The sequence below is a fragment of the Phaseolus vulgaris genome, chromosome 5 (genome assembly GCF_000499845.2).
Source record: "Phaseolus vulgaris cultivar G19833 chromosome 5, P. vulgaris v2.0, whole genome shotgun sequence".
Taxonomy (NCBI): Eukaryota; Viridiplantae; Streptophyta; class Magnoliopsida; order Fabales; family Fabaceae; genus Phaseolus; species Phaseolus vulgaris.
Window position 1 is genome coordinate 4,379,136 of NC_023755.2, and position 26,500 is coordinate 4,405,635.

General features: G+C 31.1%; 4 protein-coding genes across 9 annotated transcripts; 2 read left to right on the plus strand and 2 right to left on the minus strand.

The window, feature by feature from the left end:
- Positions 1-1,544: 1,544 nt before the first annotated feature.
- On the plus strand, positions 1,545-6,993 carry LOC137834928 (uncharacterized). 6 transcript variants are annotated; one of them, XM_068643172.1, is made up of 13 exons: positions 1,545-1,944; positions 2,173-2,371; positions 3,435-3,504; positions 3,938-4,134; positions 4,575-4,650; positions 4,732-4,815; positions 4,900-4,979; positions 5,317-5,443; positions 5,661-5,720; positions 5,807-5,857; positions 5,961-6,119; positions 6,413-6,545; positions 6,668-6,993. In XM_068643172.1, the coding sequence occupies exons 2-13, from the start codon at positions 2,214-2,216 to the stop codon at positions 6,826-6,828; spliced, it is 1,356 nt and encodes a 451-aa protein (XP_068499273.1). In that variant the 5' UTR covers positions 1,545-1,944; positions 2,173-2,213; the 3' UTR covers positions 6,829-6,993. The 6 variants fall into 6 exon arrangements, with proteins under 6 accessions (XP_068499273.1, XP_068499274.1, XP_068499272.1 ...); XM_068643173.1 differs by having other exon boundaries at positions 1,603-1,948; XM_068643171.1 differs by having other exon boundaries at positions 1,609-2,035.
- Positions 6,994-11,634: 4,641 nt separating this feature from the next.
- On the minus strand, positions 11,635-12,636 carry LOC137836222 (uncharacterized). The gene has a single exon (XM_068645064.1). It carries the CDS (start codon positions 12,341-12,343, stop codon positions 11,861-11,863), a length of 483 nt encoding a protein of 160 aa, XP_068501165.1. The 5' UTR covers positions 12,344-12,636; the 3' UTR covers positions 11,635-11,860.
- A 5,182-nt stretch (positions 12,637-17,818) lies between these two features.
- Positions 17,819-21,493, plus strand: LOC137834929 (uncharacterized). The gene is made up of 4 exons (XM_068643177.1): positions 17,819-18,412; positions 19,386-19,652; positions 19,743-19,834; positions 20,435-21,493. The coding sequence occupies exons 1-4, from the start codon at positions 17,855-17,857 to the stop codon at positions 21,204-21,206; spliced, it is 1,689 nt and encodes a 562-aa protein (XP_068499278.1). The 5' UTR covers positions 17,819-17,854; the 3' UTR covers positions 21,207-21,493.
- A 197-nt stretch (positions 21,494-21,690) lies between these two features.
- LOC137834930 (protein SOSEKI 1) lies at positions 21,691-24,985 on the minus strand. Its single transcript, XM_068643178.1, has 7 exons — positions 24,849-24,985; positions 24,245-24,414; positions 23,896-23,965; positions 23,668-23,780; positions 22,785-23,502; positions 22,577-22,675; positions 21,691-21,950 (listed from the first exon to the last, which is right to left on the minus strand). The coding sequence occupies exons 2-7, from the start codon at positions 24,375-24,377 to the stop codon at positions 21,794-21,796; spliced, it is 1,290 nt and encodes a 429-aa protein (XP_068499279.1). The 5' UTR covers positions 24,378-24,414; positions 24,849-24,985; the 3' UTR covers positions 21,691-21,793.
- Between the last annotated feature and the right edge of the window lie 1,515 nt (positions 24,986-26,500).

Below are 26,500 nucleotides of genomic sequence, written 5' to 3' on the forward strand. Positions count from 1 at the left end.
AATATATGGTTGCTTACAAAAATAATAATAGTATAGATAGTTCATTACACTTTTCACTACAAATTTGTTTTTTAAATTTTTTTAATCTTAAAAATACTCTGAAAAAGGTCCTCTAAACATATTAATATAATTTGTTTTTCTGTGCATTACATTCCAACTTGGTAGTAACCAGACTTATATTCTAGTATTATTGGAATCTTATACAAGTAAAACTATTTAATTTAGACTGGTTAAAAGATTAGTTAAGTTTATTTAATTACTATGATTCTATATTAAATAACTATATTTTTAAAATTATTATTCCTTAATTATATTTATCAGAAATATATGCAAATTTGAATATAAAATATTTATATTTATTTATAAAATAATAGCATTAAACATAATTAATTAACTGGATTTTATTTATATTTAAGTTCTTCATTTTGTATATCCAAATTTAAAAGAACTACTAGTTAAGACATTAAAATGAAAATGATTTATTAAAATTTATATAAAATATATTTAAAAAATCAGATAACATTTTCTATGCTTTTTAATAAAAAAATAACCTCTTAATTTCTCAATTAATATCCGAAAACACAAGTTAATATTTGCTATTTTTTTTCAAATAAAATGTTATCTTAATTGGTAAGCGTTAGATCCAATTTTTATTTATTTATTTACTTATTTATTTAAGAGAGGTTGTTTTTGTATTTTCACCCTGCTTATTAAGTGATAATTTTCTTTTCTAAGAAATAAATTGTGGATTGAGAAAAAAAAGAAATTTTGAAGAATTTATTTATATAAAATTATAGTTAGATACTTATTAATACAATCGTGTTTTCGCTTCTATGTGTACACATTTTTATATATCAGAAAAAATTATAATTTTAAAAAATAAAATATGAATAATTTTGTAAGAATAAATTGAGAATTTGCATAAATATTTTTGAGTTAAAGAGTTATACATTTACTTTTGATTGAAGAGACTGTACAGTTATATATTTCACTAAATATTGTTTTAATTTAATAAAATATAAATTTATTTAATTGAAAAAATAAAAAAATTATCATCGTGGTATATATAATGTTTAATGAAGTAAATATTGTTTTTAATTTTACAGTTATTTGGGTTCTATAATCGTACGAAGGCATAGATTTTGATTTAAAATAAAATAAAAACTATTAGTTCTTCAAAATTTTAAAATTAATTAATTTAAATTCCCTATTAATCATTCAAAATTAGATAATATTACATAAAATATTAAGTGTATATATGCAATATATATTATTATGACAAATATGTTAATATTTTTTTTATCAATAATGAAATGATATATTAATTATCGATAATTAAATCTGTAATTAAAATTTTGTAAAATTTAAAATCATTCATAAAAAAATGATCGGAAATAAAAGTATATAGTTAAACGTTGCTTTCATTATAAGTTCTTGCAGGAGTTATTATTGAACTAAGTAAAAACCTTATTCTTCATTGGCATGCACCACACCGTGTTGCCACGTGGCATTGGGATCCGATGAAGTATGTTACACGTCAAAGGTGGGGGACATTGTTGTCATTTTAGACAGTTTATGTGTTCTATGGCTTTTTAACTCCCTGTTCCCACCGAACACACGCACCGTTCAACCGCACACAAACGTTTCAGCAAAGCGAAGGCTCCTGAACAGGACAAACTGCTATTGATTGAGAACATAATATCTATAAATTTTATATGTATAACATACTATTTCCAGTTCTATGGATAGGTTGCGTTGTGGATATCGTTAACTAGTTGAGATATCTTCATTTCTCCACAAAGAGTTTTCAAGTCACCATCTTGGGGTTCTTTCCTCTGTTTTATCCAACTTGGGTTCCGTATTTGGGTTCTTTGGTTTGTCAGACTGTGAAAAGGACGTGCTTTTCATAATGGGGTGCTTTTGCTAGCTTCGCTTATTGTTTCTGTATGTGATCACAAATCATCTCGTGGAATTGCTGCATTTTTTCTTTGAATGTTTTGAATTTTGTGTTCTGAGATTCTGGGTGTTGAAAAAGGTGGGGTTTTTGTTGCTTCTCAATCACGTGTGAATTTTTCTGCCAATTCAGGGTGGTGTGTGAGAGTGCATTTGATGGTATTTTCCAATGGTTGTGTTGTGTATTGAAAGCTTAAGTCTTCCATATATTCCTTGCAGGTTTATTATATTTGGTAATAGCTCTCATTAAGGGCCCTACAATGGGAACTATCATTGAAGCAGATGACACATATACCAGGATCCTAGGAAGATGGCCTATTTTTTATTATGGAATGGGACACATGCTCAATGACATAACTGCAGCTTGTTGGTTCACCTATTTATTATTGTTCTTGACAGATATTGGACTTTCACCAAGGTGCCTTTAAGTTTTTTTTTTCCATTTATCAACTAGTTTGGCTAATTTTTGTCTAATTGCTTGTTGATTGATGTAACTGAAAGTTGAAAATTAGAAAGAGTTGGAAATTCAGTCAAGATTTGGTACAAATCCAATTGATAGGTTGGGTGGAAGCAACCTGGTATGCTTTGGTCTTACTCTTATCCAGTAAAGAACTGACATATTTAAACTATTGTACAATGTTCAAAATTGATGGACAAGCATATTAGTTTTATAAATTGTATTAGCAACTATTCCATAAAAGATAAAAGAGAGATACTTGGTACCAACAAGGTGTGGTTGATTGACTTCAGTTGGCATATATGGTTTAGTTTTGGTCTGTAGAGAACATACTGTGGGCTGAACTATGTCATGTTACCTTGGACTAGGTGTAGCCATGTTAGAAGCAACTTAGTGGTGTGACTGAGAGTATCTCTTTGGTTTTTCTTATTGTTCGATAATATTTTCCTGTACCAAGTTTCGTTATCTGCATTTCTGTAGAACTAGTTCTACCATACTATGACCTTTTCTACATCTTAGGTTGCTTCTACTGATATCTATATATCCTGCTATAGAAAATAAAAGGAGACAGAACAAATCACTTATTGATGGCTAAATAAAAACAGTTAACATAGGAGGTAGTAAAAATACAATTTCAAGAACCACGGAGAGTGTCAATTCACTTGATAAATAACTGATACCCCTTCACCTCAAAAGCCCATTTTCCCCAAGACTCAAATAGAAAATCCCAATTAACTTGCACCCAGATACGAATCACATATTTTCTTCCTCCTTATGTACACCTCAGCCACTCGGTCATATTTGGATCTGCCACAACATTAGTAGGTCCATCTTGAGCAGACCTACCAAATGCTCCAATAATTTTGGACAAACATATGATAAATGATTTTCGAGACATAAAATGCATTCAATTTGCACCACCTGACTTGGTAAAAAAACAAGTATTTTTTTGATAAAAATCTGTTGGATGCTTCCAAATTTTTTTATTTTTTTATTGACATTTCTTTGCTGCTCAATTTCATAGGAATGCGGCTGCTGTGATGCTTTCAGGTCAAGTGGCTGATGGATTTGCCACCATATTTATTGGTGAACTGGTATTTAAGCCTTATTTTCTCTGTTCTTTCTAGGGAAATATTTCACATGCTTCTTATATATCACATTCATCTGGCTTCGTTTTTTTTTTTTTTTTATACCCTTGTGTCGGGGGAGGGAGGTGGCTCTTACTGTGTATAGGTTTAGCCTGCGTAATAACTGAGTAACCATATTTTTTTGTTTTGGAGATAAAGCTGAGTTTACTTGATGGTTTTCTTCATACCTGATATTATCTGATAAACCTTCACTCTATGATAAAACAGTCAAATTTACTGCATTTCTTCACTTCTTTCATTCAAATACATTTAATCTTCGTCTAGTTGCTAATTTTATCTAGCAATAACAAATAGAATCTAAGAAAGTTAAAAGTAAGTAATTCTGTGCTTCAGACCTTATTTTGATTGACATGATAATTTTGTTCGGCTTGCTTGACAGATAGATAGATTTGGACACTTCAAGATATGGCATGGTGCCGGATCTGTATTGGTGGCTATTTCATTTTCTTCTGTTTTTGGGGTTTGTTTACCTTGTAAAATGTTTAGTTCCAATTCACCCACTTTTGAAACTGTGAGTTACAGCATATTTGCAGCAATCTTCAACGTGGGCTGGGCTGCTACTCAGGTTTCGCACATGTAATAATTTCATCTAATTTATATTTTTTCGATTTGATGCCAAAAAAATATATAACTGTAAGTTTGAATTTCAAAATAGAAGTGGTTTACTTGGTGATGTTGTTGGCATACTGACTGAAACAATGATGTTTGATTTTTGTAATTTCATCTTTAATTGCTAGAGGTAAATGCCACTTTAGTAACCAAGTCTCAGAATGATATGAAGCAATATTCATTTATAAACCAAGTAGCACCAGCGAACTCTAATCTGATAATTTACATAGATAAAAGAAGAATCTAATGAAAAAGGCACAGGTTTCTAGCCCTTCAAGTTAGCATAAACTCACAAGTGTCTGATAATTTACATGGATAAAAGAAGAGTCTAACGAAAAAGGCACAGGTTTCTAGCCCTTCAAGTTAGCATAAGCTCACAAGTGTCTTTTTTTACTGTTCTTTTGAAGGTCCATGGTGAGTTGCATCACGCTGAACTCTACAAGCAGAGTGGCACTGGCTAGCTGTCGCAATGCTTTTACCATGGTAAGCTTTCTAGTGAACTTTCCTTATAAGTCAATAGATTAATATTAATTACTAATGTATGTGATTAATTCTCTTTACAAGGTTGCCAACTTGAGTCTGTATGCAGTTGCTTTGATAGTATTCAGTGTCATTGATGGAAAAACACCTACCGATGTTCAAAATCAGGTATGTATGATAGTAATTATTTGGATTCATTCTTAATCATCAATACTCAAGCATAATCACTTTGTTATTCCTTCAAATGAGCAGTATCGTTGGATTGCATATCTGTCTATTTTTATTGGATGCTGCTTTGCGAGCATATTTCATCTTGCAACCAAAGAGCCCAGGTGTGCTTCTCGACTTCTGTCATTATCCTAGGATCAAAACCTTTTTTCTGCTCACAAACTATAGTAGGTATACCTTAGTATGGAAAGATGATCTTGTACATACTATTTACATTATCAAGATGGTATATGTGTGAGAGGTAGATATGAGGGGCAAAAAAAATACTTGAATTGCCCCTTTACAGCCAGGTTAATTGAAAGTATTAAAAATGTCATCAGCTACCTTGTAGAGAAGTTGTGAAAGCAAAGGTGAACTTAACTTATAATAGTAAAACTTCAACCAAACAATTCATGCAAGTCAATTATATAATTGAGTGATTTTCTTTTGTTTTCTTCATAGATTAAAGGTGGGTGTACATGGAAAGGTTCATGCAAGGATTTCATGGGACTATTGGTTCAAGAGAATTTTGTATTACCAGGTTGCTCTAATTTACGTAATCACAAGATTGGTTCTCAACGTTTCACAGGTTAGCACAGTTTCTTTCTTTCTTTCATATTTGTATTCTTGGAAGAGGATCGGCTTAATATATGTTAAGGTTATGCTGTATGTTGGATATAGTGTATGAGGAAGACACTTTCAGAAGCATAACTGAAACTTCACTCTTGCATTTGAATTTCCAACAAAACATGATAATATGGTATATGAATGGATATCTTGATACCAAAATGGCTTTTTTTTTTCAGGCGTACCTTGCCTTTTTTGTCATCAATGATCTTCAAATGGCCCAATCAGCCAAAGCTTTGGTACTCCACAAATTTTGTCCATTGAGCTTTACATAAGTTTGAGCAATGGCATGGCTGATTTCACTGTCTTATGATGTTTGGCACAGGTTCCTGCTCTCATATACATCTGCAGCTTCGTTGTATCGCTATTGTTGCAGGTTTCCTCATTGAATAAGTATCCTTGATGGATATCTTTCTGCAATAAATTTCCATATTTTCAATCTCCGATTCCACTGTAAAATAAGTCTATGACCTTTGTAGGAGATTGCATGGACTGGCCGAATGCTCAAGGTCTATTACTCTGCTGGATGCATTCTTTGGACTTTTTGTGGGGCAGTGATCCTTCTTTTGAGTGCAAATATGAGTTATGTAATGTACATAGTGTCAGTATTTATCGGCATAGCAAATGCTCTCATGATGGTAAGATGTGATCTTTACTTGACTAAATTGACAGAAGTAGAAGAAATATGTATATCTTGTTTTCTACATTTTGAAGCCCATTTCTCTACTGGTATCTTTGTCTCCCCCACCTGTAATGGGGGATTTGGCACATAAAGGAAAGTTATTTAGAACTTTTTGGGGTTGATGCTTACTTGGTTCAAGTTTTTTAACCCTCTGTAATTTACGTAGTATTAAAAGTTCATGGTAGTCACAGTTTAAACTACTATGATCTAGTTTTATAATGTGTACATTTCCATTGATTTTTTTAACAGGTAACTGGAGTAAGCATGCAGAATTTTCTCATTGGAGAGAACCTTAATGGTTGTGCATTTGTTGTTGGATCATTGAGCTTTTTGGACAAGATTTCATGCGGGCTTGCTTTATATGTTCTTCAGTCAAACCAAAGTAAGTCTTTCAAATTTCTTTTAGGCTAAATATTCGGTTCAGTACATTTTCCAATAGTAATTTCCAAGAAGCACCTTAGCATTGTTACTAGTTATTTTATATTGTTCATATCATGAATGCAGATATCTCTTCAGAGCTTGAGGGAACACAGTTTCCCTTCTCAGTTACCAGATATGGTTTGGGTCTTGTTCCTGCAATATGTTCAGTAACTGGGGTGATAGTAACTTACACAATGGATTTCCACAATCCTTCCAAGTCTTTGACAGCACCACTATTAGTCTAGCTCTCTCACTCAACATAATCATTTACCTTTCTCTAACACACAAGCTATACCATAGGAATATTCAAACACTACTCAAAATGTTCTCTTCAGACATATATTTATTAAATTCTTATTCATTATAACAAATACTGCTTCAAATGTATATAAAGTGTACACATTTGATTAGATATTCTACTATTACACTTTCTATCAACGTTCATAGTGTGGTAGAAGTTCTTCTGTTAATCTTTGGTTTTACATCTTATTTTAATTTATGAATAGTCAAATGGTTTGTAGAATTTTAATGCAAGTATGAAATTAAAATAAACATTTGGAGAATTTTTTTATTTCTCCTACTGTTTAATTTGTTACATTTTTCATGTATTGTGAATTTTTTTATGAAATAAAACTAGTTTTTGTACGAATTTTCACTTTCTATTATATACTATAATATATTTTTAATTTTTAAAATTATTTTATATGTGTATTTAAATATGTATGAACAATCATACAATATATATATATATATATATATATATATAAACTTTAATTTACAAAATATATGTTAATAGAATACTTTTTGCTGATCACGTCTTTTATTAGTTGGTTTTACAAAGACACTAATTTTACCCTTAAAATAAAGGGCATTTAAGTTTTAGATTTGTAAAAAGGATTAAAAAGGTGAAATTATAATGTTGAATTTGTCAAAATTGGTAGAATACAAAAGATGAATTGTGTTTTGAAAATGTTGGAGAAAACAGTGTTTGATGAAATATAGTCAGCCGCAGTTTTAATTTGACATTTGCACTGTTAATTTCAACTATTTGTAAAAAATAGCTGGGTCAGACCTGCTCAAAAAATGATAAAATAAAATTTTTGAACTAACCGATACAAACAATTTTTATTTATTTATTATTAGTAATATTATTGATAATAATAACATTATTATTAGTGTTACGTGGTCAAATCCACTCTAGTTTTTATTTACTTTTTGTTTCCGTTTAATTTGACTGTTCTAGATTTTTTTTTAACGTCCGTGAATGGTCGACGCATTACCACGTATAAACGTGAATTTTCTTTTGTCTTTGTGTTTGGTTTTTACCGACTTTACTTTATTACTTTATTATTTCTTTATAGTGAATGCTTTTTTTTTAAATCTCGCTTAAAAATACTCATATTCTTTGGTTAACTGTATTTTGATAATTTGCAATTAGATAGAAGGATTGATACAAAGCATTTAGTTTTTTAAAATATAATTTAAATATACACAAATATATATATATATATATAATATTTTTTACAGGAAAAACATTTAGTTTTTTAAAATATAATTTAAATATACACAAATATATATATATATATATATAATATTTTTTACAGGAAGATGGTAAAAAATAAATTTCTTTTATAAATATTTTTTTGGTGCTATAATTATGCATAACCAACTCTCTGCTAAGGTTTTTTAGGTTTTACAAAGCCTGGGCAGATTCAATTTGCTACTTTGTAAGGCTGTTTTTGGTTTAGTTTCAATAATATAATAAATGGATAAGAACTTCTTGAGATTTAAAAAGGCCCGTATCATTGTGATTTTACGTATGGATAATAAACATGTTTTTTTTTAAGAGATATTATTTCATTATCGATATTTTTGGCTGAATATTTTATGTATTGTGAACGTCACACTTTAATCATTTATGAGGATCTCTCAAAACAAGTACAGTTGCAGTCTTCTAAATAAGAACTTGTCAAATCGTGAGTATACCATTAAGTTACAAAGGTTGTACCTATAAATAAGCTGTGAGTATACCATTAAGTTGCAGTTTTTGGTTCGGCAACTAAAGTGCCAATACAATAGCTTTTATGGCATAGCTGCTGGTTTTTTGGTTGCAGCTGGAATACCTTTTGATTGCGTTTCATTTTTTGTTATAGTTTTTTTCTGCTCTTCCTTTAAGTGTATTTTGCTTTTGGGAATAGGTGCTGCCAAAGTATTGGTGTAGTTCTAAGTTTTTGGGTGTGGTTATGTAGGTTAAACCACATTATGGTTGTATTATCTGTCTTTGTTGTATACGGGTTGGGATACCCCTGAAGTATCCTTTAATTTAATTTATTCATTGTTGATAAAAAAAAAACAAAGGTTGTACCTATAAGTAAGCTGTGAGTATACCATTAAGTTACAAAGATTGTACCTATAAGTTATCTGGAATGATTGGGCGTGAAGCGTGTATGTGGCTTGTGTATGTGGCTTTTTAAGTTCGTCGTCAAATCTCAAGACTCAACTCTAAACAGACGGTGGAAACTACCAAGCTTCCTTCGAAGATAAGCAAATGAAAGACTTTTATAAAAATTCTTGTAGAATCAAGAATGAAGTTTTGAAAATTCAAAAGAAGGTTACGAAAGGTTGAGACATTCCTAAAATGAGTTAATTATTTTTTTTTGATAAAAAAAGATATAATTAAAAATGTAAACATAAAGTTTATTACTATTAATTATATATTTTTATTTTAAGTAATCTGATTAGAATATTTGAGAAGAAAAAATATAATAATTAATAGAAAAATTATGATATAAATTTTTAAAAGTTGTGAATTGATATAAAATAGAAAAATATTATTTAATTAGAATATGAATTTTGAAACACGTAAGAATTTATTCATAAAATATATAATTACAAAATATAACAACTACATCTACCAAAGCACAAATAAATATTATTATTCTCAAAACACAAATAAATATTATTATTCTCTAGACAAGGAAAACTATACTTCAATGACTAGTTAGAGGAAGACATTTTGATGCATCAATTCAAAGATTTCGAAGTAACGGTTAAAGAAGAGTATTGATATAAATTGAAGAACTCCTTGTAAAGAAATAAACAATCATTTACAAAGAATAAGATATTTAATTATTTCATTGTCTTTTAGGCATACAATATTCACATGTCTATCATAAGAATGTGGATACATAAGTTTATATACCTATTATTGAATGTAGACAACATATTAATAATATTTCAAAATAAGGTTCAGGTAAGAAATTTAAAGTCTTTATTTGATAGTGAATTTAAAATAAAGGATATGGATGCAATTGAGAAGATCTTAGGATAGAGATAAAGTGGGATTAAGCTCACATAAGACTCCAATAAATGTCTTTATGAAGTTAATTTTCAGGAGTAAGTTCATGTATTTCTTGGATTTGCTACAACATTTTTTGTACTTGCTCAACTTAGATTTCAGGAGTAATTCTAGGTGAACAAGCTTATAATTCAAGATGGATTTTGTAGATCTTAATGTAATGAACTCTTTCATGCATAGATGGCCTCGTAGATGAGCATCTAAAAGTAAACTGTATAATAGTGTGATAAACTCTCTAGTGTCTAATACTTATTGTATCAACCAGTTAATTAATTAGATGTTTGCATTCTAACTAACATGTAACTATTTTTTCCTCTTTATAAGGGTAAATGTATGTGTTTTGTAACTATTTTTTCTTCTTTATAAGGGTAAATGGATATGTTTTGAAGTAATGTAGTATTGACAATTATACAATGTTAATACAAAGAAATTGTATTCATTTCTAAGTATGTGTGATTTGTTTGTTTTTCATCTTCATTTAATATACTTAACTATCAAACATTTTTTTTACTAAAACTTTTCTAAACATGCATTTTCCCACTAATACACTTTACATTTTATGATGTGGAAGCATACTAAGAATTGTATTTAGCATATACAATGTCTATTAAGCATAGAACAATAACAGACTCTTTTAAGATACTTAACTATTAAGAGAATCTTAAAGGGAATTTAGTTTTTCATCTCTCAATTTTTCTCACACTAATTAAAATAATAAAAAAAATGAAGGAAAGTTGATTGGGGACGGAGAAATATAGAGTCTTAAGCGTCTTTTCATGAATGAAAGAAAAAGAAAAGCTCACTGATGTGACTTGTGTTCTTCTATTCTAAACAAATAGGACAGAAGTAATTGTGAATTTATAATGTAAGAATTCTAAAGAAATTTTAGATAATTTGGGATAAACTTTTCTTTTATATTTTTTGTCATGGAATAAAGAATTATGAAAATGAAAAAAAAAGATTATAGTACACATTAATTAATGTGTAAAATTCAACGAAGCTATGAAAGTGAGTTTGGTTGCATGAGTTGTACGTGCATTGGGTATAAATAGATGGTAGCTCAAATGGCGATTTGAAGTCTTGTGTCGGTTGGAAACATTAATCAAAATGTCTTAGTTTCTAAACTTTCTTTTTCCTCTCAACTAGTCTTCTCTTCTCATCATCACACTAAACTCATACTTAAACATCACGAAATCTAAACAAAATTGCTGTCCAATTTTATAAACCTTTGAAAACAAAAAACATACTGTGCAAGAAACGTTGTCGCAAAATTAGTAAAAAAGACTAAAAATGAGGCAAAGAAAAATAATATTCTTCTTTTAACTAGGATTTTTTATTGGTTATAAATTATTAAAAGAGACTCGTAATTTCATTTTGATATACACCAAAAAATAGGCAACTGCTTTTGCTATAAGAAGGTCCTTTTCCTCATTTGAAACATGAGACTTTCTTCTATCTATAGACACCATTTTTCTCTGTCTCACTGAATTGTTCTTTTCTCACCTTAAAAGCTTATCTTTACAGCTGAAAAATACATATCCAAGACTTAATGTTCTAACAGTTAACTTTACTTTTTCTGCAAAACTTGGCAGTGTTCGAGAGCATGAAGTACTTGCACAGTGTGAAGGAAATTCATAGAAGAAATGAAAAAAAACCAATTACTTTTGTTATGTAGAAATTAAGAGGAAGGAAATTGTCTAGTATCAGAAACTATCATATTAAGAACATATTTTGATGATACAAATTAGTATACATAAAATACAAGCCATATATATGCATGAAGGATACACAGATGTAAGAGTATAACAGGAGATGGAGGAAGCTAAGGTATTTTGCTGGCCAAAATATAAGCACAGAATAATAATACATAGAAAACAGATCGATGAAGCAACCAAATCAGCAGCAGCTAGTAACTTTTCCTAGGCTGATAACTTGAAAACAGGTTTTTTCCCTGCATCACCTAAATGAGGATCACGCTTAGCCTTCAGCAAATGCCCCAAAACTTTGGCATAACGACTCACCAACTTCTTGAACTTCAAACCTTGGAGATTCTCCTTCTGTTGCATCCGAACCAGCTGAAGATGCTGCTTCTCTTCCTCAGTGAAATGTTCACCAAGTGAGTTCCTTGATCCCTTTCCTCTCTCATCACTATTACCCTTCATTGCTTCCTTGTCATCATCTCCTATGATCAACTGCTTCAAGCTTTTGTGGTCATTCTCACCACCTTGTTTCACCTCACCAATAGTAGTTGCCTGCACTTTGAGTTTGTCATCCTTTGGTGCTGCATCACCCATTGCTGATTTGGATTTCTCATTGCCTTGCACTGGAAATTGGTGTTTCCTTGTTCTTCTTGACATGGTTATGTCATAGGGGCGTTTCACTGATGGAGATTGTACCTCCATTAACTTTCTATGAGGGAATCTACTACGATCTTTGCTTCTCTCACTGATTTTTGGCTTGGTTTTGTTGTAATTCTCAAAGGGGAGCCATGGCTGCACCTCTTGGACAGCAAGATCACTCCTGCAGGAAGAGAAATGTTCACTTTCTTAAAGAGCAACCAAAGGGGGTTGGTTAGTTTAGAGGCCTTTCAAAAAGGTGAAATGTCTGTTTTCTGGTTGTCCATGTGTGAAAAATGAAAGATTAACTCTCTAATGCCAATGAAGCTCAAGAAAATGAAATGGGGGAAGGTCACCAAACTCTACAATTTTCACCATAATGGGCCAACTCTTACATCTAAAACTTCCTTATCTACAGTTACTTTGAGTACTTATTTTCAAAAAATAAGTTCAAATTTACACTCTAATTCAATCTCACAACCTAACAAAGATGGTAAATTTATTAACCTTTTATCCAAAACACCTCACAAGTTATATATCTACAGTGTAAACAAATTTACATGAGGGTGCATAGAAACTAGAAGTTTGATTTATTTGGCTTCTGTTTGTGTATATGAGTTGGTGGGTTTGCAGCTTTCAGGTGCAGTGGGAGCTAAGGAGCCTTCAATCCACATCCATCAGAAAGAGCTTCTCACCTGATGATTTTTTTATTTCCATGAAGATGTGGTAAGGTAGAAAGGACAGGGAAAAACCAGAATTAGAATAAGGCCTAGTCTTGCATAGTGCATTAAATGAAGATTGCTTAATGTGTGGCAATGGTTATGTTGATGGGTTTTGTTTGTTGCAGTAGGTCAGTGGAAAGTCAGCATTTTGCTAGGTTTAGTTAAGTTCGTTACCTTTCAGCTAACTGTCTAGATGCCCAAAACAGATGCCACATAACCTGTCTTACGTTGTTTTCCTCTTTTTTTCTAACTCATTTTTAAGGGTACTAGGAGAAGGTAGGGTACCCTTCTACTTTCTTAGGACATATTTTCTATGTTATTTAAGAAAGAAATAATTTTTTTTAAACTATTTTTTTACAAATTAATTTATATATCAAGTAATTTTAATTTCATAATTTAACTTTTTTCTCTTCAATTTTTTTATGAAAACTTTATTCTAACACAGAATTTGGAATTCGTGACAATCTCCTCTCTCCAAAGTACTAAATTACATGTTGGTCTGATGGAAAAAGAAGAATGAATTTTCATTAAAATAGATAAAGCAAATACTAAATACTAACCAGTTTCTAAATATACTAGTTAAAAACTCATAATAAAAAATAAAAATTAATTTAAAAAATAATAATTAATCATGTCATTAACTAAATTAAATATTATTTTAAAAACTAAAAAATTATTAATATTTAAAATATTTTTTATTGTTAATAAAATTTATAATCTAATTTTTAAATTTATATTTAAATTAACTACAAATTTAATTATCAACATTATAATCTTAAATAATTGATAACTATAACTTTAATAGTTAATTAGATATTAATTTGAAAAATTTATTAATCATAACTATTTAGATATTAAAAAAAATTAAAATTTTCTTTTAATCTATAAAATAGTATCTACTAATTTTTTTAGACCTTTTCATCCCATCTCATATTCTTACCGACAACGCCAAACTGGTAATCACTAAATTAGTATAAAATAATAATAAAAAATTGCCAATAATAATTAAAATTAAACTTTTTTTTGCTGGCACACTTTCAATATATATGTGTTTTTTACTTTTAGTATGAATATAGATAATTAATCAAATTGCTTTTGTTCCTTTCGTCTCATGTATCCATTTTAACGAGAATCGATATTTCAATTTAAAAGAAATCAATTAAAATTACAATATCATAAATTTTAAAATAACTATTTAGAAAAAAAAATTAAACTTACCATGCATTTTGTAAGATCCGGCAGCACACCATTCGAGTAAATTTATTTTTGCTTTAAATATATTTTATTATTTATTTTTTCTTAAGATTTAGTCATCAATTTTGATGGAACAATTGAGAAAAATGTTCCTTTCAACTTTTCTCAACTTGATTTATCACATACTGAATCTTGGTGATGTTTGAATAACATGCTTTAAGTCTCTAGAGTCTCAAATGGTTTTTCGGTTAGAGTTAAAGTTTCCACTAGAATAAAGAATTTTTAGTAAGGAAGTTATGTATTTTTTTTTAATAGAACCTTATAGCTAATTTAAATAATAAGGTAATCTAGTAACAATATGCATGTTAGATTATAAAGTTAGTTAAACTGAATTTGATTATGAGTTTATATGAGGATGAATTTGAGATATATATGTAATTGATTTGAGAAATCTTAAATGATGTATGAGTGATTGATATACATTGTATGTGAATGATATGTGTTGTATGTGATTGATGAAAGCTTGCATGAACTTGATGTTATACATTTGGGGTAATGTGTGAGATGTTGTGTTTTGGTACATTACATATATGAAAAGCCTACGAGCAGAGATCCTCTTACTTCACTAATTATCTAAGTCACATACACTAAGATATCAGTTGGTGAGAAGCTGGAGAGCGAGTTCATACACACTATGATCGCTTGTAGTCATACGGTATGAATGTTTGGACTTACCTGATCCGATCGGAGTGGATTAGATGTTAGTCTCTGGTAGGGACATACTTAATGAGTCTTTAGGAAGAGAGAACAAATCCATATGTCATCACTGATTGAAATGAAATCAAAAGGATACTGGAGATTGAAAGGAAATCAAGGTATCGTAAGATAAATGAATTTACATGATCATTGTATGATTAATGGAAGACGATAGATTCATATACTAAATTATATAAATCATTAAACTTATTGTGTTTAAATTATATGACACAAGAAATATAGTAGGATAAAAAAATTACATATCTAATATATGAAAGTATTAATTTTCTTGAAAAATAACATAAGAAAACCATAAGAAATTGTCGAGAAATAATGAATATCAACTCCAATAATCCCTACAAATCGTAATAATATTAATAGCATATAAATTTTGAATTATTTATTAATTTAATGGTCGTACCTACTATTTTAAAAGACAATTAATTGATTAAGTGAAAAATAATTAATTAGGTTGTTTCAAGCTCTTCTATTTAAAAACAACATAAAACAATATAATTTATCAACATTAAACATAATCAATTAAATTTCTTCATAAATGTTTCCTGTAAATAGTTTTCAATTTTCCCTTTGAAGAAATATCAATTGATTTGTATAATATTGATTCCATACTGTCAAAAAAACACTTCAAAAAGTTAAAATCTTTCTATTTTAATATATTTTGAAGAAATTCATCAATAAGGCTATATTGTGAAATTGATTTATACTTTTTTATCTTAATCTTTGAATACTCATAAAAAAACAAATGATATATTGTGACTTTTGTTACAGGTATTTTTGATGTAGTTGGTTTTTACATTTAGTTAGTATCTTTTCAGGGTTAACATGTTTCACATATGTAGTGTGGTCGTGGTATGATATTTATAAGATAGTGGAAACAATATCTCTCATATTAGTAATTGATATTGGAATTAGGCTGAATTAGTATAAAATATCTTTGTGCATCTTTTTATCCTTATCTTTTATATTTCTTAAATTCATTGTGTTTTTTCTTGAATTTATTGTGTTTTTGCATAAGCTCATCTTCTAAATAAATTCTTTTAAGATTTTTTTTTCAAATACATGTTAATTAATCAAGAAACTATAAAATCACCGATGGACCTCACCTTTTCATATACAACCACATTTATTTACATAGTGAAACTTAGATCAACATTATTGGATTGAAAGCTTACCTTTAAACCAAAAATTATAGCTCATAGTCAAAGTTCAACTATTTTTACTTATTAAAATAACAACCCAACAATCCAAGTACTACGATTCGATTGTGACTTGACCATGAGACAATTGATGTCACTCGCAACAATCTATTCCTTAACAATTGTTTTACTAGAAATGAAACTCTTTGATTGTGACTCCGATATTGAATTTGATACCAATAATTAGATCAAGCAAATATCATTAGGCCAAAAGTTATAGTTATTAGTCAAGACACAATTCTTTTTACTTAAAAATATAATAGTTCAAACACCATGATTCAATTGTAGCTTGACTCATCTAAAGAAAAATAAAAAATTGTATAATAAAATAAGAGTTCTTCAAATTAAATGAACATAATAACATGAGAAAAATATCACACATAAAAAATATTAAAAATGAGAAAAAAGAAATTTATATTTTTTAAAATACAATATATCATTTGAATAAAATTTCATTAATATACATATATAATTAAGATTGTGATAAGAAGAAAGTGTGGAAAATGAAATTCAATCAAATTTGTTAACATAAATTTCATTAACTGTCAAAATATTCTACAACGACCTAATATGCTATAAAAAAAAATCAGTCCCATTATTTCTCTCTGGGTTCATGTATTGACTTCTGGATATATGCACTGTCTCCCTTATGAATTCAGTCAAAGACTCAATGGTTTTGATGCATTACTTTTTTTTATTCATCAACACATCCTTTTGCTGTGTAAAAAAATATCATATGGTAAAAAGCATTTGAGTGGAGTATATTTCCTTATGTCAATATAGTTTCATTTCACAAAAACTAATATACCAAAGTATCATCACCTTTTAAAACTAATTTAAGTTTTAAATATCCCTCGGAGAAATGATAAAATAGAATAATGATAATAATAAAGAAACAATAACCTATGCGAATATAGGAATCTGAACCCTGAAACGTGTTCTGTCGCACTCTATGGAATGAACTCACCTTTTTTTCTCTGTTTCTTCACTCAAATATAAAAAAAAAGTGACATCTCTGTGTTTGCCACGTGTATTTCTTCTCTCTCTCTCTCACTCTCTAATTTCACTTCAAAATTAACAATATAAATCATAACTTCATGTTTTCAAGTATATCATTAAAATTCCATTAACTCATATAACTCACATCCACATGTATCAATTTGTTACTACTTATTTATTTTATAGTTTTTTAATTAAATTATAAAATTACTCTATTTTAATAAAAAATAAGTTAATTAGATTAAAACTACCCCATTTATGTTTATACAAGTTTTAAATTAATTAAATAATAAATAATATAGGACTAATTAATTTTTGAGGTCTTCCTCTAAGGTAGCCGAAGTAGAGAAATAAAATAGAAATGTTATATTTATAGTGTTTGTTTGAGATTTAGTTTTTTTTAAATGGAGAAAACATTTCGAAAACATAATGAATATTCATTAAAACAATAATAATTGTGATTATACTTTTGAAATTCTTTTAATAAACATAATAACTTAAATATTTTTGTAGTAGTTATTGTGAATGCATCCCTTCACTGTAGAAAACCAAATTTATTTGTTTTTGAAAGAAAAGCAAGGAGCAAAGATGTTTTTGAAATAAGTAATTTATTTATTTTACTTATTTTTATTCAAATAAGATAAATTTCACGTGTTTGAGTTCTTGCTCTCATTTCCATTTCCAGTATCATGGCATCCCTTACTCCCGGCGTCCTCTCCAAGCTCCTGGAGAACGCCGGCAGCAAGGTAACCGCCGTGCACCGCCAGGCTCTCCTCCAGGTCACGGAGATCGTGCCGCAACTCTCCTCCACCTCCGCCCTGCAGACCCGCGGCTACTTCCTCAAGCTCTCCGACTCCCTCCACTCCGCCTTCGTCTCCGTCCCCGACGCCGACGCCCACCTCATCTGCTCCGACAAGCTTCAGCTCGGCCACTTCGTCTACGTCACTCGCCTCGACCGCGCCTCCCCCGTCCCCATCGTTCGCGGCCTCACCGTCCTCCCCAAGCGCCGCCCCTTCGTCGGCAACCCCACCGAGCTCCTACCCGGCGCGTCCCTCCACGCGCCCCAGAGCCAGACTGAAGGGGTCAAGAAGAAGGTTGCTGAGAAGAAGGTGGAGACGAGGAGGTTGAGTGTGGACTCTGCGAGAAGAGTCTGGGATCATAGCCCTGTGCCCAAGGAGAAGACCAGTTCTGCGAGTTCCGGTGGTGGTAAACTCAAGCACAAGAAATCCAACCCCACTTCGCCTGAAGTGTGTCTCTGTTCCCTTTCTGCTGTTTTCTTCTTCTTTCAATCATATACTCACGTGGAGATGTTTCGAGGAATGGAAGGAAAGAAAATGGAGGGAAAAGGAAGTATTTTTTTTGGTTTGGGTGGAGAGAAAATATAAAACAACAGAGAAAATATTATTTTTGTACATGGGAATCAATTTTTTAAATTCAAAATTTTTGATAGGCTTTCTCATCTTTTTATCTGCTGTTCCAAGTTCCTAATATAGCAGGATAGATGGAAAATAAGAGAAAACAAGTTAAAATTTTCTTTCACTTTGTGTTCGAGTAAAAGATCTTAACTGCATTGAACTTTGTTTTGTATTATTAATTCTGAGTTTGGTGAAGGAAAGGTTCTACCTTTTGGATCCTTTTGCTTTTTGTTGTAAATTTTGCATGGGTTTTCTATGGGGGGTGGTTTAGTAGAGGATTTGTCTTTTTGAAGGAATGAGTGTTCTTGTACTATATATTTGATGGCGGACATGTTGTAGTAGTCATTAAGTTGTATTCAGCAGTGTCCCAAGTTTAAGGTTGTAGATTTTTAAGGAAACGTGAGGTTGTCGTCCCACTGCCGAATCTTGTTTTCTTTTTGTTGAATCAGCGTTCCGGATAAATGAGGGCCCTCTTGGTTTTTTAAATTTTTGGCGCTTATAGGCTTTAATTTCTGTTGTTGTGGACCACGCCTACAGCTTTTTCTTTGTAAGCTTTGAAATGTTGTTAATATTTTGTTTGGTAATGAATTATGTAAATGTGTTTCGTGAATGTTTGAGGTCAGTATGGTAGGGCCTTTGGTTGAGTGTACTTTTGAAGGTTCTACATACTCTGATGTCGCACTGCATGTAGCTAATATTATAACACTTTTACTCTGATGTTCTATGGGACAAAAAGGTTTATTTTTATGTTGTGTTTTAACTTTTCTTGAATCTTACTGTGAGTACATGGTGTATGATGCTGTAGGTGATAGGCAAGAAGCTTTCCACTAAAGCTGATTCTCCGCTAAAATCTCCAACTTCTAGTGTCTTACCCTTTAAGAAAAAAATGGAGAATCTGTGTCCAAAATCATTGACAAGCACTCCTCCGAGGAGCAGTACTGGTAGTAGGTCACCATATGGTGGCAGTGTTGATGGTCAACTAGTAAAGGTGCCCCTCAATTTCAAGACTTGGTCTTACGATTCTCCTGCATGTTGGGATGATCTCTCACCCTCTATGTGTGATCTTGCAAAGGTATTGAGGTGTATTTGTGTCTTGCTAATATTCAAACTTGCTTGCAACCATCTCTAATTTTTTAATTTTGTTGTGTCACTCTTTTTGCAGCAAGTTATAGGTCATAGAAATGTCACTTTTTTGGTGGCTGTGCGGTCTCTTGAAGAAGCATCTGCTACAGATTCTGTGATCCAATGCATGTGGTATTTATTTATTTAAATTTTTTATTGTAGACAATACAGTTATGTTTTTGTCACCTATTTCCGCCCTTCCTACTTGTTGTTGGAATTTGCCATACTTCTGTCTAACAGATGCATGTTATCTGTTAATTCAGTATTTATAATAATGCATTTAATGAACCTAAACACTTTCTCATTTCAGAAAGCATTTCTAATTATTGAAATACAGAAATTATTTTGTTACTGTGTAACTATTTGAATGTTATATCTTTCTAATTGTTGGTCACTATTTGAATGTTATTTCAACTGTAAATTTCTTGCCAAGCAAATGTCAAGGGAAACCTTATGGCTATTCCATCACTACATCTCACATTGTCACTTGTTGATCATCAGAATTGGAAGGAAATTTCTCAGTTTTCTAATAATAGCTTGTCTGGATCAGCTTCTTTCAAGGAAATAGTTGTTTCTTTTCTAATGCTATCTTAAGTGATTATTTTTTTAAAGTTAGCTTAACACAACATGTGTATATATATATACACATACATGTTTTTCCTCTTTTTGGTCAAGATGACCTACTGGATGCGGTTTATAATTTTTTCGACTGAGATGAGCATTCTCTTTCAGCATGTATGCAGAACTTTGCAAGTCTTGTCAAACACTTTCTGCTGGATTACTTGTGAAGCAGTTTTTGGAGCTTCACCTGCGTTTGCGGAGGGTTTTAGTGCTGTTCGATTCCTTACTTGCCCCATTTCCCGAACCAAAGCCAAGCAACCACTCTACACTGCAGTGTGCAATAGAAGATGCTGGCAAAGTTCCCAGTGGAATGAATACTATATCTTGGGTACAAGCTGCCATAGGTACCAACCTTTCCAGATTCAATCTATTCGAAAATCAGGCAAAAAGTGAGGTTCTAAAGGGTGAGAAATGTCATTATGTTGTCATTGAGAATTCTCCTGAGGACATCAATACTGAGAATGCAACTGCTCAAAGCAAGCAAAATCGAGTAACTCAAACAAGTCCTTTGCCGAATTCAACTTCTAAAAGACTTCCTTCTGCAAAGCGGAAACACTTGGCAACCAAGAACAAGGATGCTGCCAAGCAGGATCAGTCAAAAGAAACTGAAATAAAAGTGGCAGCAAGTTTGGCTGAAAAACTGCTCGAGGCATCTAGTGAATGGTTCCTGAAGTACTTGGAGGAGTCCCTAAGGAATGAGTTTGGGTTGAAAAATGAAGGGAACACTGAAATTGCAAGTCTTCTCGGACAGCTCAAACAGGTGAATCACTGGTTAGATAATTTGGTTGGTGGAGATAAGGTTGATCACAGAGTAGAGAAGCTAAGGAAAAAATTGTACCGGTTTCTACTTGAGCATGTTAATTCTACTATTGCTTCTAATTAGTAAATGTGCAATAACTAACATAATTGAGGATATGGAGAATACAACTGACTCTGCATTGGATAGCTGACATTGGTATTACAGTGAAGATTTAAAGTTGCAACAGCTCGTTTTGGTCTCTGTATAACTACTTTAATTAGGATCTTACACCTTGTATAATTTAATCTAACTTTCTGGCTGAACAAAGTAATGCCCAAGATTCTACGATTTTTGAACTCTATTCTATCGACAAGGATATGTTTATTACTTAGATTTATGTTATAATTCATTTTGGATTAACCTTTTGGTAAGCTAACCTTGGAAATCTCAAGTACACTCTTAAGGTGTAGTTCTGGCTATCGTATGAACAAATGCCAAATTGTTAATTCCTGCCTTGTAGTGTCGTGCCAAAAGGTTGTTTTTTTTTTTGTGGGCAGAATGTTTTGGTTTCATTTTCAAGACTAAAGAATAATCGTACCAAAGGTTATGGTAGAGAAAGCAAGAGACATTGATAGAGACACATTTTATAATAGCACTAGGACCAAGTGTGAAAACATCAAAATTTAAAAAGCCAACGCCTTCTGAGATGAAGGTGTTCATTCTTTCATATTTTAGTTGGTCAAAAAGTAGTGTGTATGGGATGAAGTTGATGATCTCGGAAGCTGTGCCTCCTCAACATTTGGAGCTGACTTTCCCAACGCTTTCATTCCTTTACAAGACTTCATGTGTTTGTACATTTTCTCAGGCCTAAACGACTTCCCACATTGCCTGCATCATCAAGTCCTATTTATGGTCTTGTCATTGATGATTATGATAAAAACGTGAAATTGAATGTGTCTCGAAATATATGGGCATCAAGTACATAGCTCATAGTACACTACTCACATTTAATTGAGATGCATGAAACAACTGTGAAATCTTTAACACTAGACCCCGCAGCCAAAAGTTGGTAAACATCACAATCTGCTAATAAATGTCAACCCTTTTGTTTTATTTTTTATATTTTATTACAGGAAAATCTAAATTATGGATTTTTTACTAGACTAACACAACCATCCTGAATCTTCATTTCTCTGGCCTTTTTGTTGGAAACTTTTGCCACTTGTCGTACCAATAGACAGGTCACACACACACAATATATATTCATTTTGTTTATACTTATTAGACTAATAACTAACAGTCTAGTGCAGCTTCTGGTCTCCATGCACCTCATTTAGCTGAGTCTCAATCAGGTCCTGACAAGTACTAATATTGTATCCTATTGATCTTCTTCAGTGCTAAAACATCCTCCACAAATATAACCGTGAGTTTTCATGCACAGTTGCTTCTCACCATACTGATGAAATGCTAATAATAGAAATTATACTCAAGAGGTGACATGTTGAGTCACTTACGAGCAAATTGGTCCACCAAATGGTTTGGAAGAAGTTTGATTTAGCAAGTCGCCTAACTTTTTCCTGCTCCCGTTTGTTTCCTCTCCATCAAAGCTTTTTCTGCAAACAAGGAAAAAGAATGAGAAAACAGGAAGCAACCAAGCAAATAATAATATTAGGATCATTATTTTAAAATATTCAAAGTTCAATTGATAGCATAACTCATCACCTTGCCCCATATTGCTGTTTCTGGTCGTGATGACCCCAAGAAGTCCTAAAACACCTCTCTGATCCTCCCAATCGGTCTCCCTTACAAATCTCAGGTTTTGTTTCAGGTATGTTGTTAGGTTCCTTCGAATTTTTTTTTTGAGCCTGGTTCATCAGGATGAGTGCTGCATCATTTGTATCCGCAGTGCCACAAGTGATCCAATTTCGAAATATGTTAGAAACTTTTGTAGAATTGCTTCTGATCTTAGTAAAGGATGACTGAGATGACGATGAGGATGAAATGGTGGACAAGGATGAATCAGGTGAGTGAGTTTTATTTTGGTCATCTTTGTGGGTGCCCTTCTTACTCAATAAATTGTGATACAAGGAAGGCAATGTGCAAGTCTCTAATTTCTCCTGGTGCATTTCATTGAAACTCTCTTTGCCTGTTTTGATCTCTAAGTGCTTCTCTTCTTCAACCTTAGAAGAGTCATCATCTGTCACAGACGACCTGTCTGAGCTGAAGACCAACGAATCCTGACTGATTTCTGATGACCCTTTTGTTGGAGAATTTGTTTTAGAATTATGGTCTGCTTGAATCTGAGATTCTTCTTCTGTTAAGGACTGTGGCGGCTGCTGCTGGTGTTCTCTGTCCTCTACAAGTTGTGATTGAGGACACATCTTTTCAGCATTGATATCACAAACTGTAGTTTTCTTTTCTTCAAGTGAAGGAGTTGTTGCTGCAGCATTATCCAAAAAGTTGTCCAACTTAATGAGCCTTTTAACATTATTGGAAAAGTGCATAATGCTTTGGAAATGTCCATGGATAGAAATTATGGGTGGCCATACTCAAATATTAATGTGAATAACAAAAGTGGGAATAGCAATTTTCTGTTAGTACATACCAAATGGGATAGTGTGGATTTGTGATCCTTTGAGGATGTATTCATTGTCAGAGATGGGGGTTATGAGGTCGTCATCCAACAAGTCTTGCCACACATATCCACTCTTGTACCTCCTGCCGTTCAATAATTGTTAGTTACAAATTCATCATAACGCACACATATAGTTAAAGGTTAAAAAAATGAGGTATAGAAATGGACCAAGCAAGGATCAGGAGGGTATCACTCAACCTCTTGTAGGACCAAGAAAAAACCTCAGGCAATTCTTTCCCTCTCAATTCCCCAAGCCATCTCTTCACATCTTTTCACAAGATAAAAGGCAATACCGTTAGATAATAAAAATCACATTAATCACAACAAAAATATCCATGAACACCAAGAACTCATATACACCTAGAAAGAGATTGTAAATGTGAAAGGTAATGTGATGTGACAAGAGGAAAGAAAGATAGAAACAAAGAGTCTGAAATGTAACAAGTGTTTGTATTTCTTTACTGTATTCACATCACCTTATGTGTAGTGCAGAAGAAACAACAAGAGGTACTATATATTCAGAGCCAGATGCAGAAAAGGAACACACCTCTTAGATAAACCCCATTACGAGTAAGATGAAGAACACGAATTAGATGAGGATGATCTGCACGACCACCTATCTGACTAAGGAAGTAAATGATGTGAAGCCTTCTGACTTCTCCTAAACCTTTGCCTTCCATTCCAATTTCTCTTGGTTTGTTCTTCTTCCTGCTTTTACTGCAATAAGCACCAACACCCTCTTAACAAATACAAGTACACTTCTTTTGAGGCACAACACAGACCACCCTCTATTGTTTAACTCAGCCATCTTCTATATATGTTTCAAAATATTATATAAAACGTAGAAAGCAGCTAACATTGGAAAACACACAACACAAGAGATCTTTGTCTCTCTGCCGGCCTGCCACACAAGAAACTGACATCACAGCATGCAAACCTTTGTCAAATAAAATATTCACAATTTCATATAAGGTTAATATAATTATGCAGGCCTGCTAGGTAGCTACATGAGCATATATACATGGAGTGGTTACTTGTTCTTATCTTTTAACAAGAAAACAAAAGACATTTTATCTCGCTAACATAAACAAAACAATGAGAAACATCGAGACCAGAGAATATGAAACAAGTGATTGGTATGTGTATATTACCTTTACCTCTTCTTTCTAACAGAAAAAGCAGATAGATAGAGAGATAGAGAGAGAGAAAGAGAAAAGTGTGCAAGAATTGACCAGGTTTGAGGACATATAAAGATGTAGTTACAGAGTGGAACCAGCTTCAGGGATTATCTCATTTCTCGCGATTTAAGAAAACATATAATAAATGTATTATAGTAAGCTTTTGACTCAACATCATTGTTCCCCAAAAAGTTCATTTCTGTTTCTTCTTTTTCTGTTCTATAGAGAGATGGTATGAAAAAAAAGAGATAAAAAATTAGAGATAATTAATGTGAAAATTAAGATTGATGAATTGACTTAAGGAAACTAAAAAATAAAATAATTTATTTAGTATTATGGATGTTGAACAGTAACACAAATAGTACTGTTTTGGAATATGTCTTTTATTATATTGTCTTTTTCTTTCTAACATAACTGTTTAATGTGCATATGATTCCACATATAAATTTTCTGATACCCTTTTACATTTTAGTAATATAGACAATTTATTATTATTATTGTTGACTTTCTGAAATTCAACAAAATCAGGGGTAAACCAGTTGGAATTATCTTACTGCAATGTCCTAATCAATTCTTAAAATTATGAAGTCTTATGCTTATGATTAAGAAAACATACCACTTTGACTTGGTCAAAAAATTATATAAAATGATATATTGAATGCAGTGACCAAACTGAAACTGTTTGGACCTTTGCCCTTGCATCAAACACACACATTTATATATATAATATAATTAATTAAAAAATATTAGGATAATAATATTTTATTATTATTATTATTACCGTTTTTTTTATGTTTTTTTATAAAATACATTACTTTTTTTATAATTTTATTGTAAAGATGTAGCAACATGATTTGAAAACATTATTTTGTGAATAACTAAATTAATATTTTTACAGACTAATTAATAAGATTTCATTTAAAAATATACAGTTAACGGATACCAATGTTTATTATTGATTAATATAAATGGTTTATAATATGTAAAATTAATTGATTATCATATTAGCTATATTAACTCTCTAAAAGAAATATTTTTTTATCTATTATTCAATAATTTTTTAATACTTAAAAATTAATATAATTGTATATTTTTTTTACATGAAAATGACATTGCTAAATATTTTATTAAGAAAACGTAGAAAATATTTTAAGAATAATTTTAATCACACGTTATCAGTAAAAATTTTTATTTGATTATAAATTATTCATCATTATGAATTTTAAATAATTATTATAAATTAATATCCATATGTTATACATAATAGTTTGTGATTGTGTAACGGAATAAAAATATCATACTCTTTTAATTCTAGTAATATTTATTCTAAAAGAAATGGACATGAAAATTTATTTACAAAGATTTTTTTATTGCAAGAGATATATGATCATTAAATGATAAAATCAATGGATATTTTGACAATTTTATAATTTATTTCAAATATACTAAGCAATTATTAATTTATCCTAAGAACCCTGCATTGCAGGAGATTGGGATCTGTTTTTTCTCTTAACACATTTTTTTTTAGAAAGAAAAAAATATGTTCATTGCAAAAAAAAAGAAAAAAACACCCTATAACTTTAGATCTGATCAACATATATAATTACTGGTTACAATTTAAAAAA

Bases quoted from the DNA above. Each gene is read 5' to 3' on its own strand.
- LOC137834928 (XM_068643172.1), top strand. From the start codon at position 2,214: ATGGGAACTATCATTGAAGCAGATGACACATATACCAGGATCCTAGGA. The intron at 4,816-4,899 runs GTATGTATGATA...TCAAATGAGCAG, and splicing joins CTACCGATGTTCAAAATCAG to TATCGTTGGATTGCATATCT. The intron at 6,120-6,412 runs GTAAGATGTGAT...TTTTTTTAACAG, and splicing joins TAGCAAATGCTCTCATGATG to GTAACTGGAGTAAGCATGCA.
- LOC137836222 (XM_068645064.1), bottom strand. From the start codon at position 12,343: ATGGAGGTACAATCTCCATCAGTGAAACGCCCCTATGACATAACCATG.
- LOC137834929 (XM_068643177.1), top strand. From the start codon at position 17,855: ATGGCATCCCTTACTCCCGGCGTCCTCTCCAAGCTCCTGGAGAACGCC. The intron at 18,413-19,385 runs GTGTGTCTCTGT...ATGATGCTGTAG, and splicing joins CCAACCCCACTTCGCCTGAA to GTGATAGGCAAGAAGCTTTC. The intron at 19,653-19,742 runs GTATTGAGGTGT...CTCTTTTTGCAG, and splicing joins CTATGTGTGATCTTGCAAAG to CAAGTTATAGGTCATAGAAA.
- LOC137834930 (XM_068643178.1), bottom strand. From the start codon at position 24,377: ATGGAAGGCAAAGGTTTAGGAGAAGTCAGAAGGCTTCACATCATTTAC. The intron at 23,966-24,244 runs GTGTGTTCCTTT...TCTTGTGAAAAG, and splicing joins TAATGGGGTTTATCTAAGAG to ATGTGAAGAGATGGCTTGGG. The intron at 21,951-22,576 runs GTAAGTGACTCA...TTGATGATGCAG, and splicing joins TTTGGTGGACCAATTTGCTC to GCAATGTGGGAAGTCGTTTA.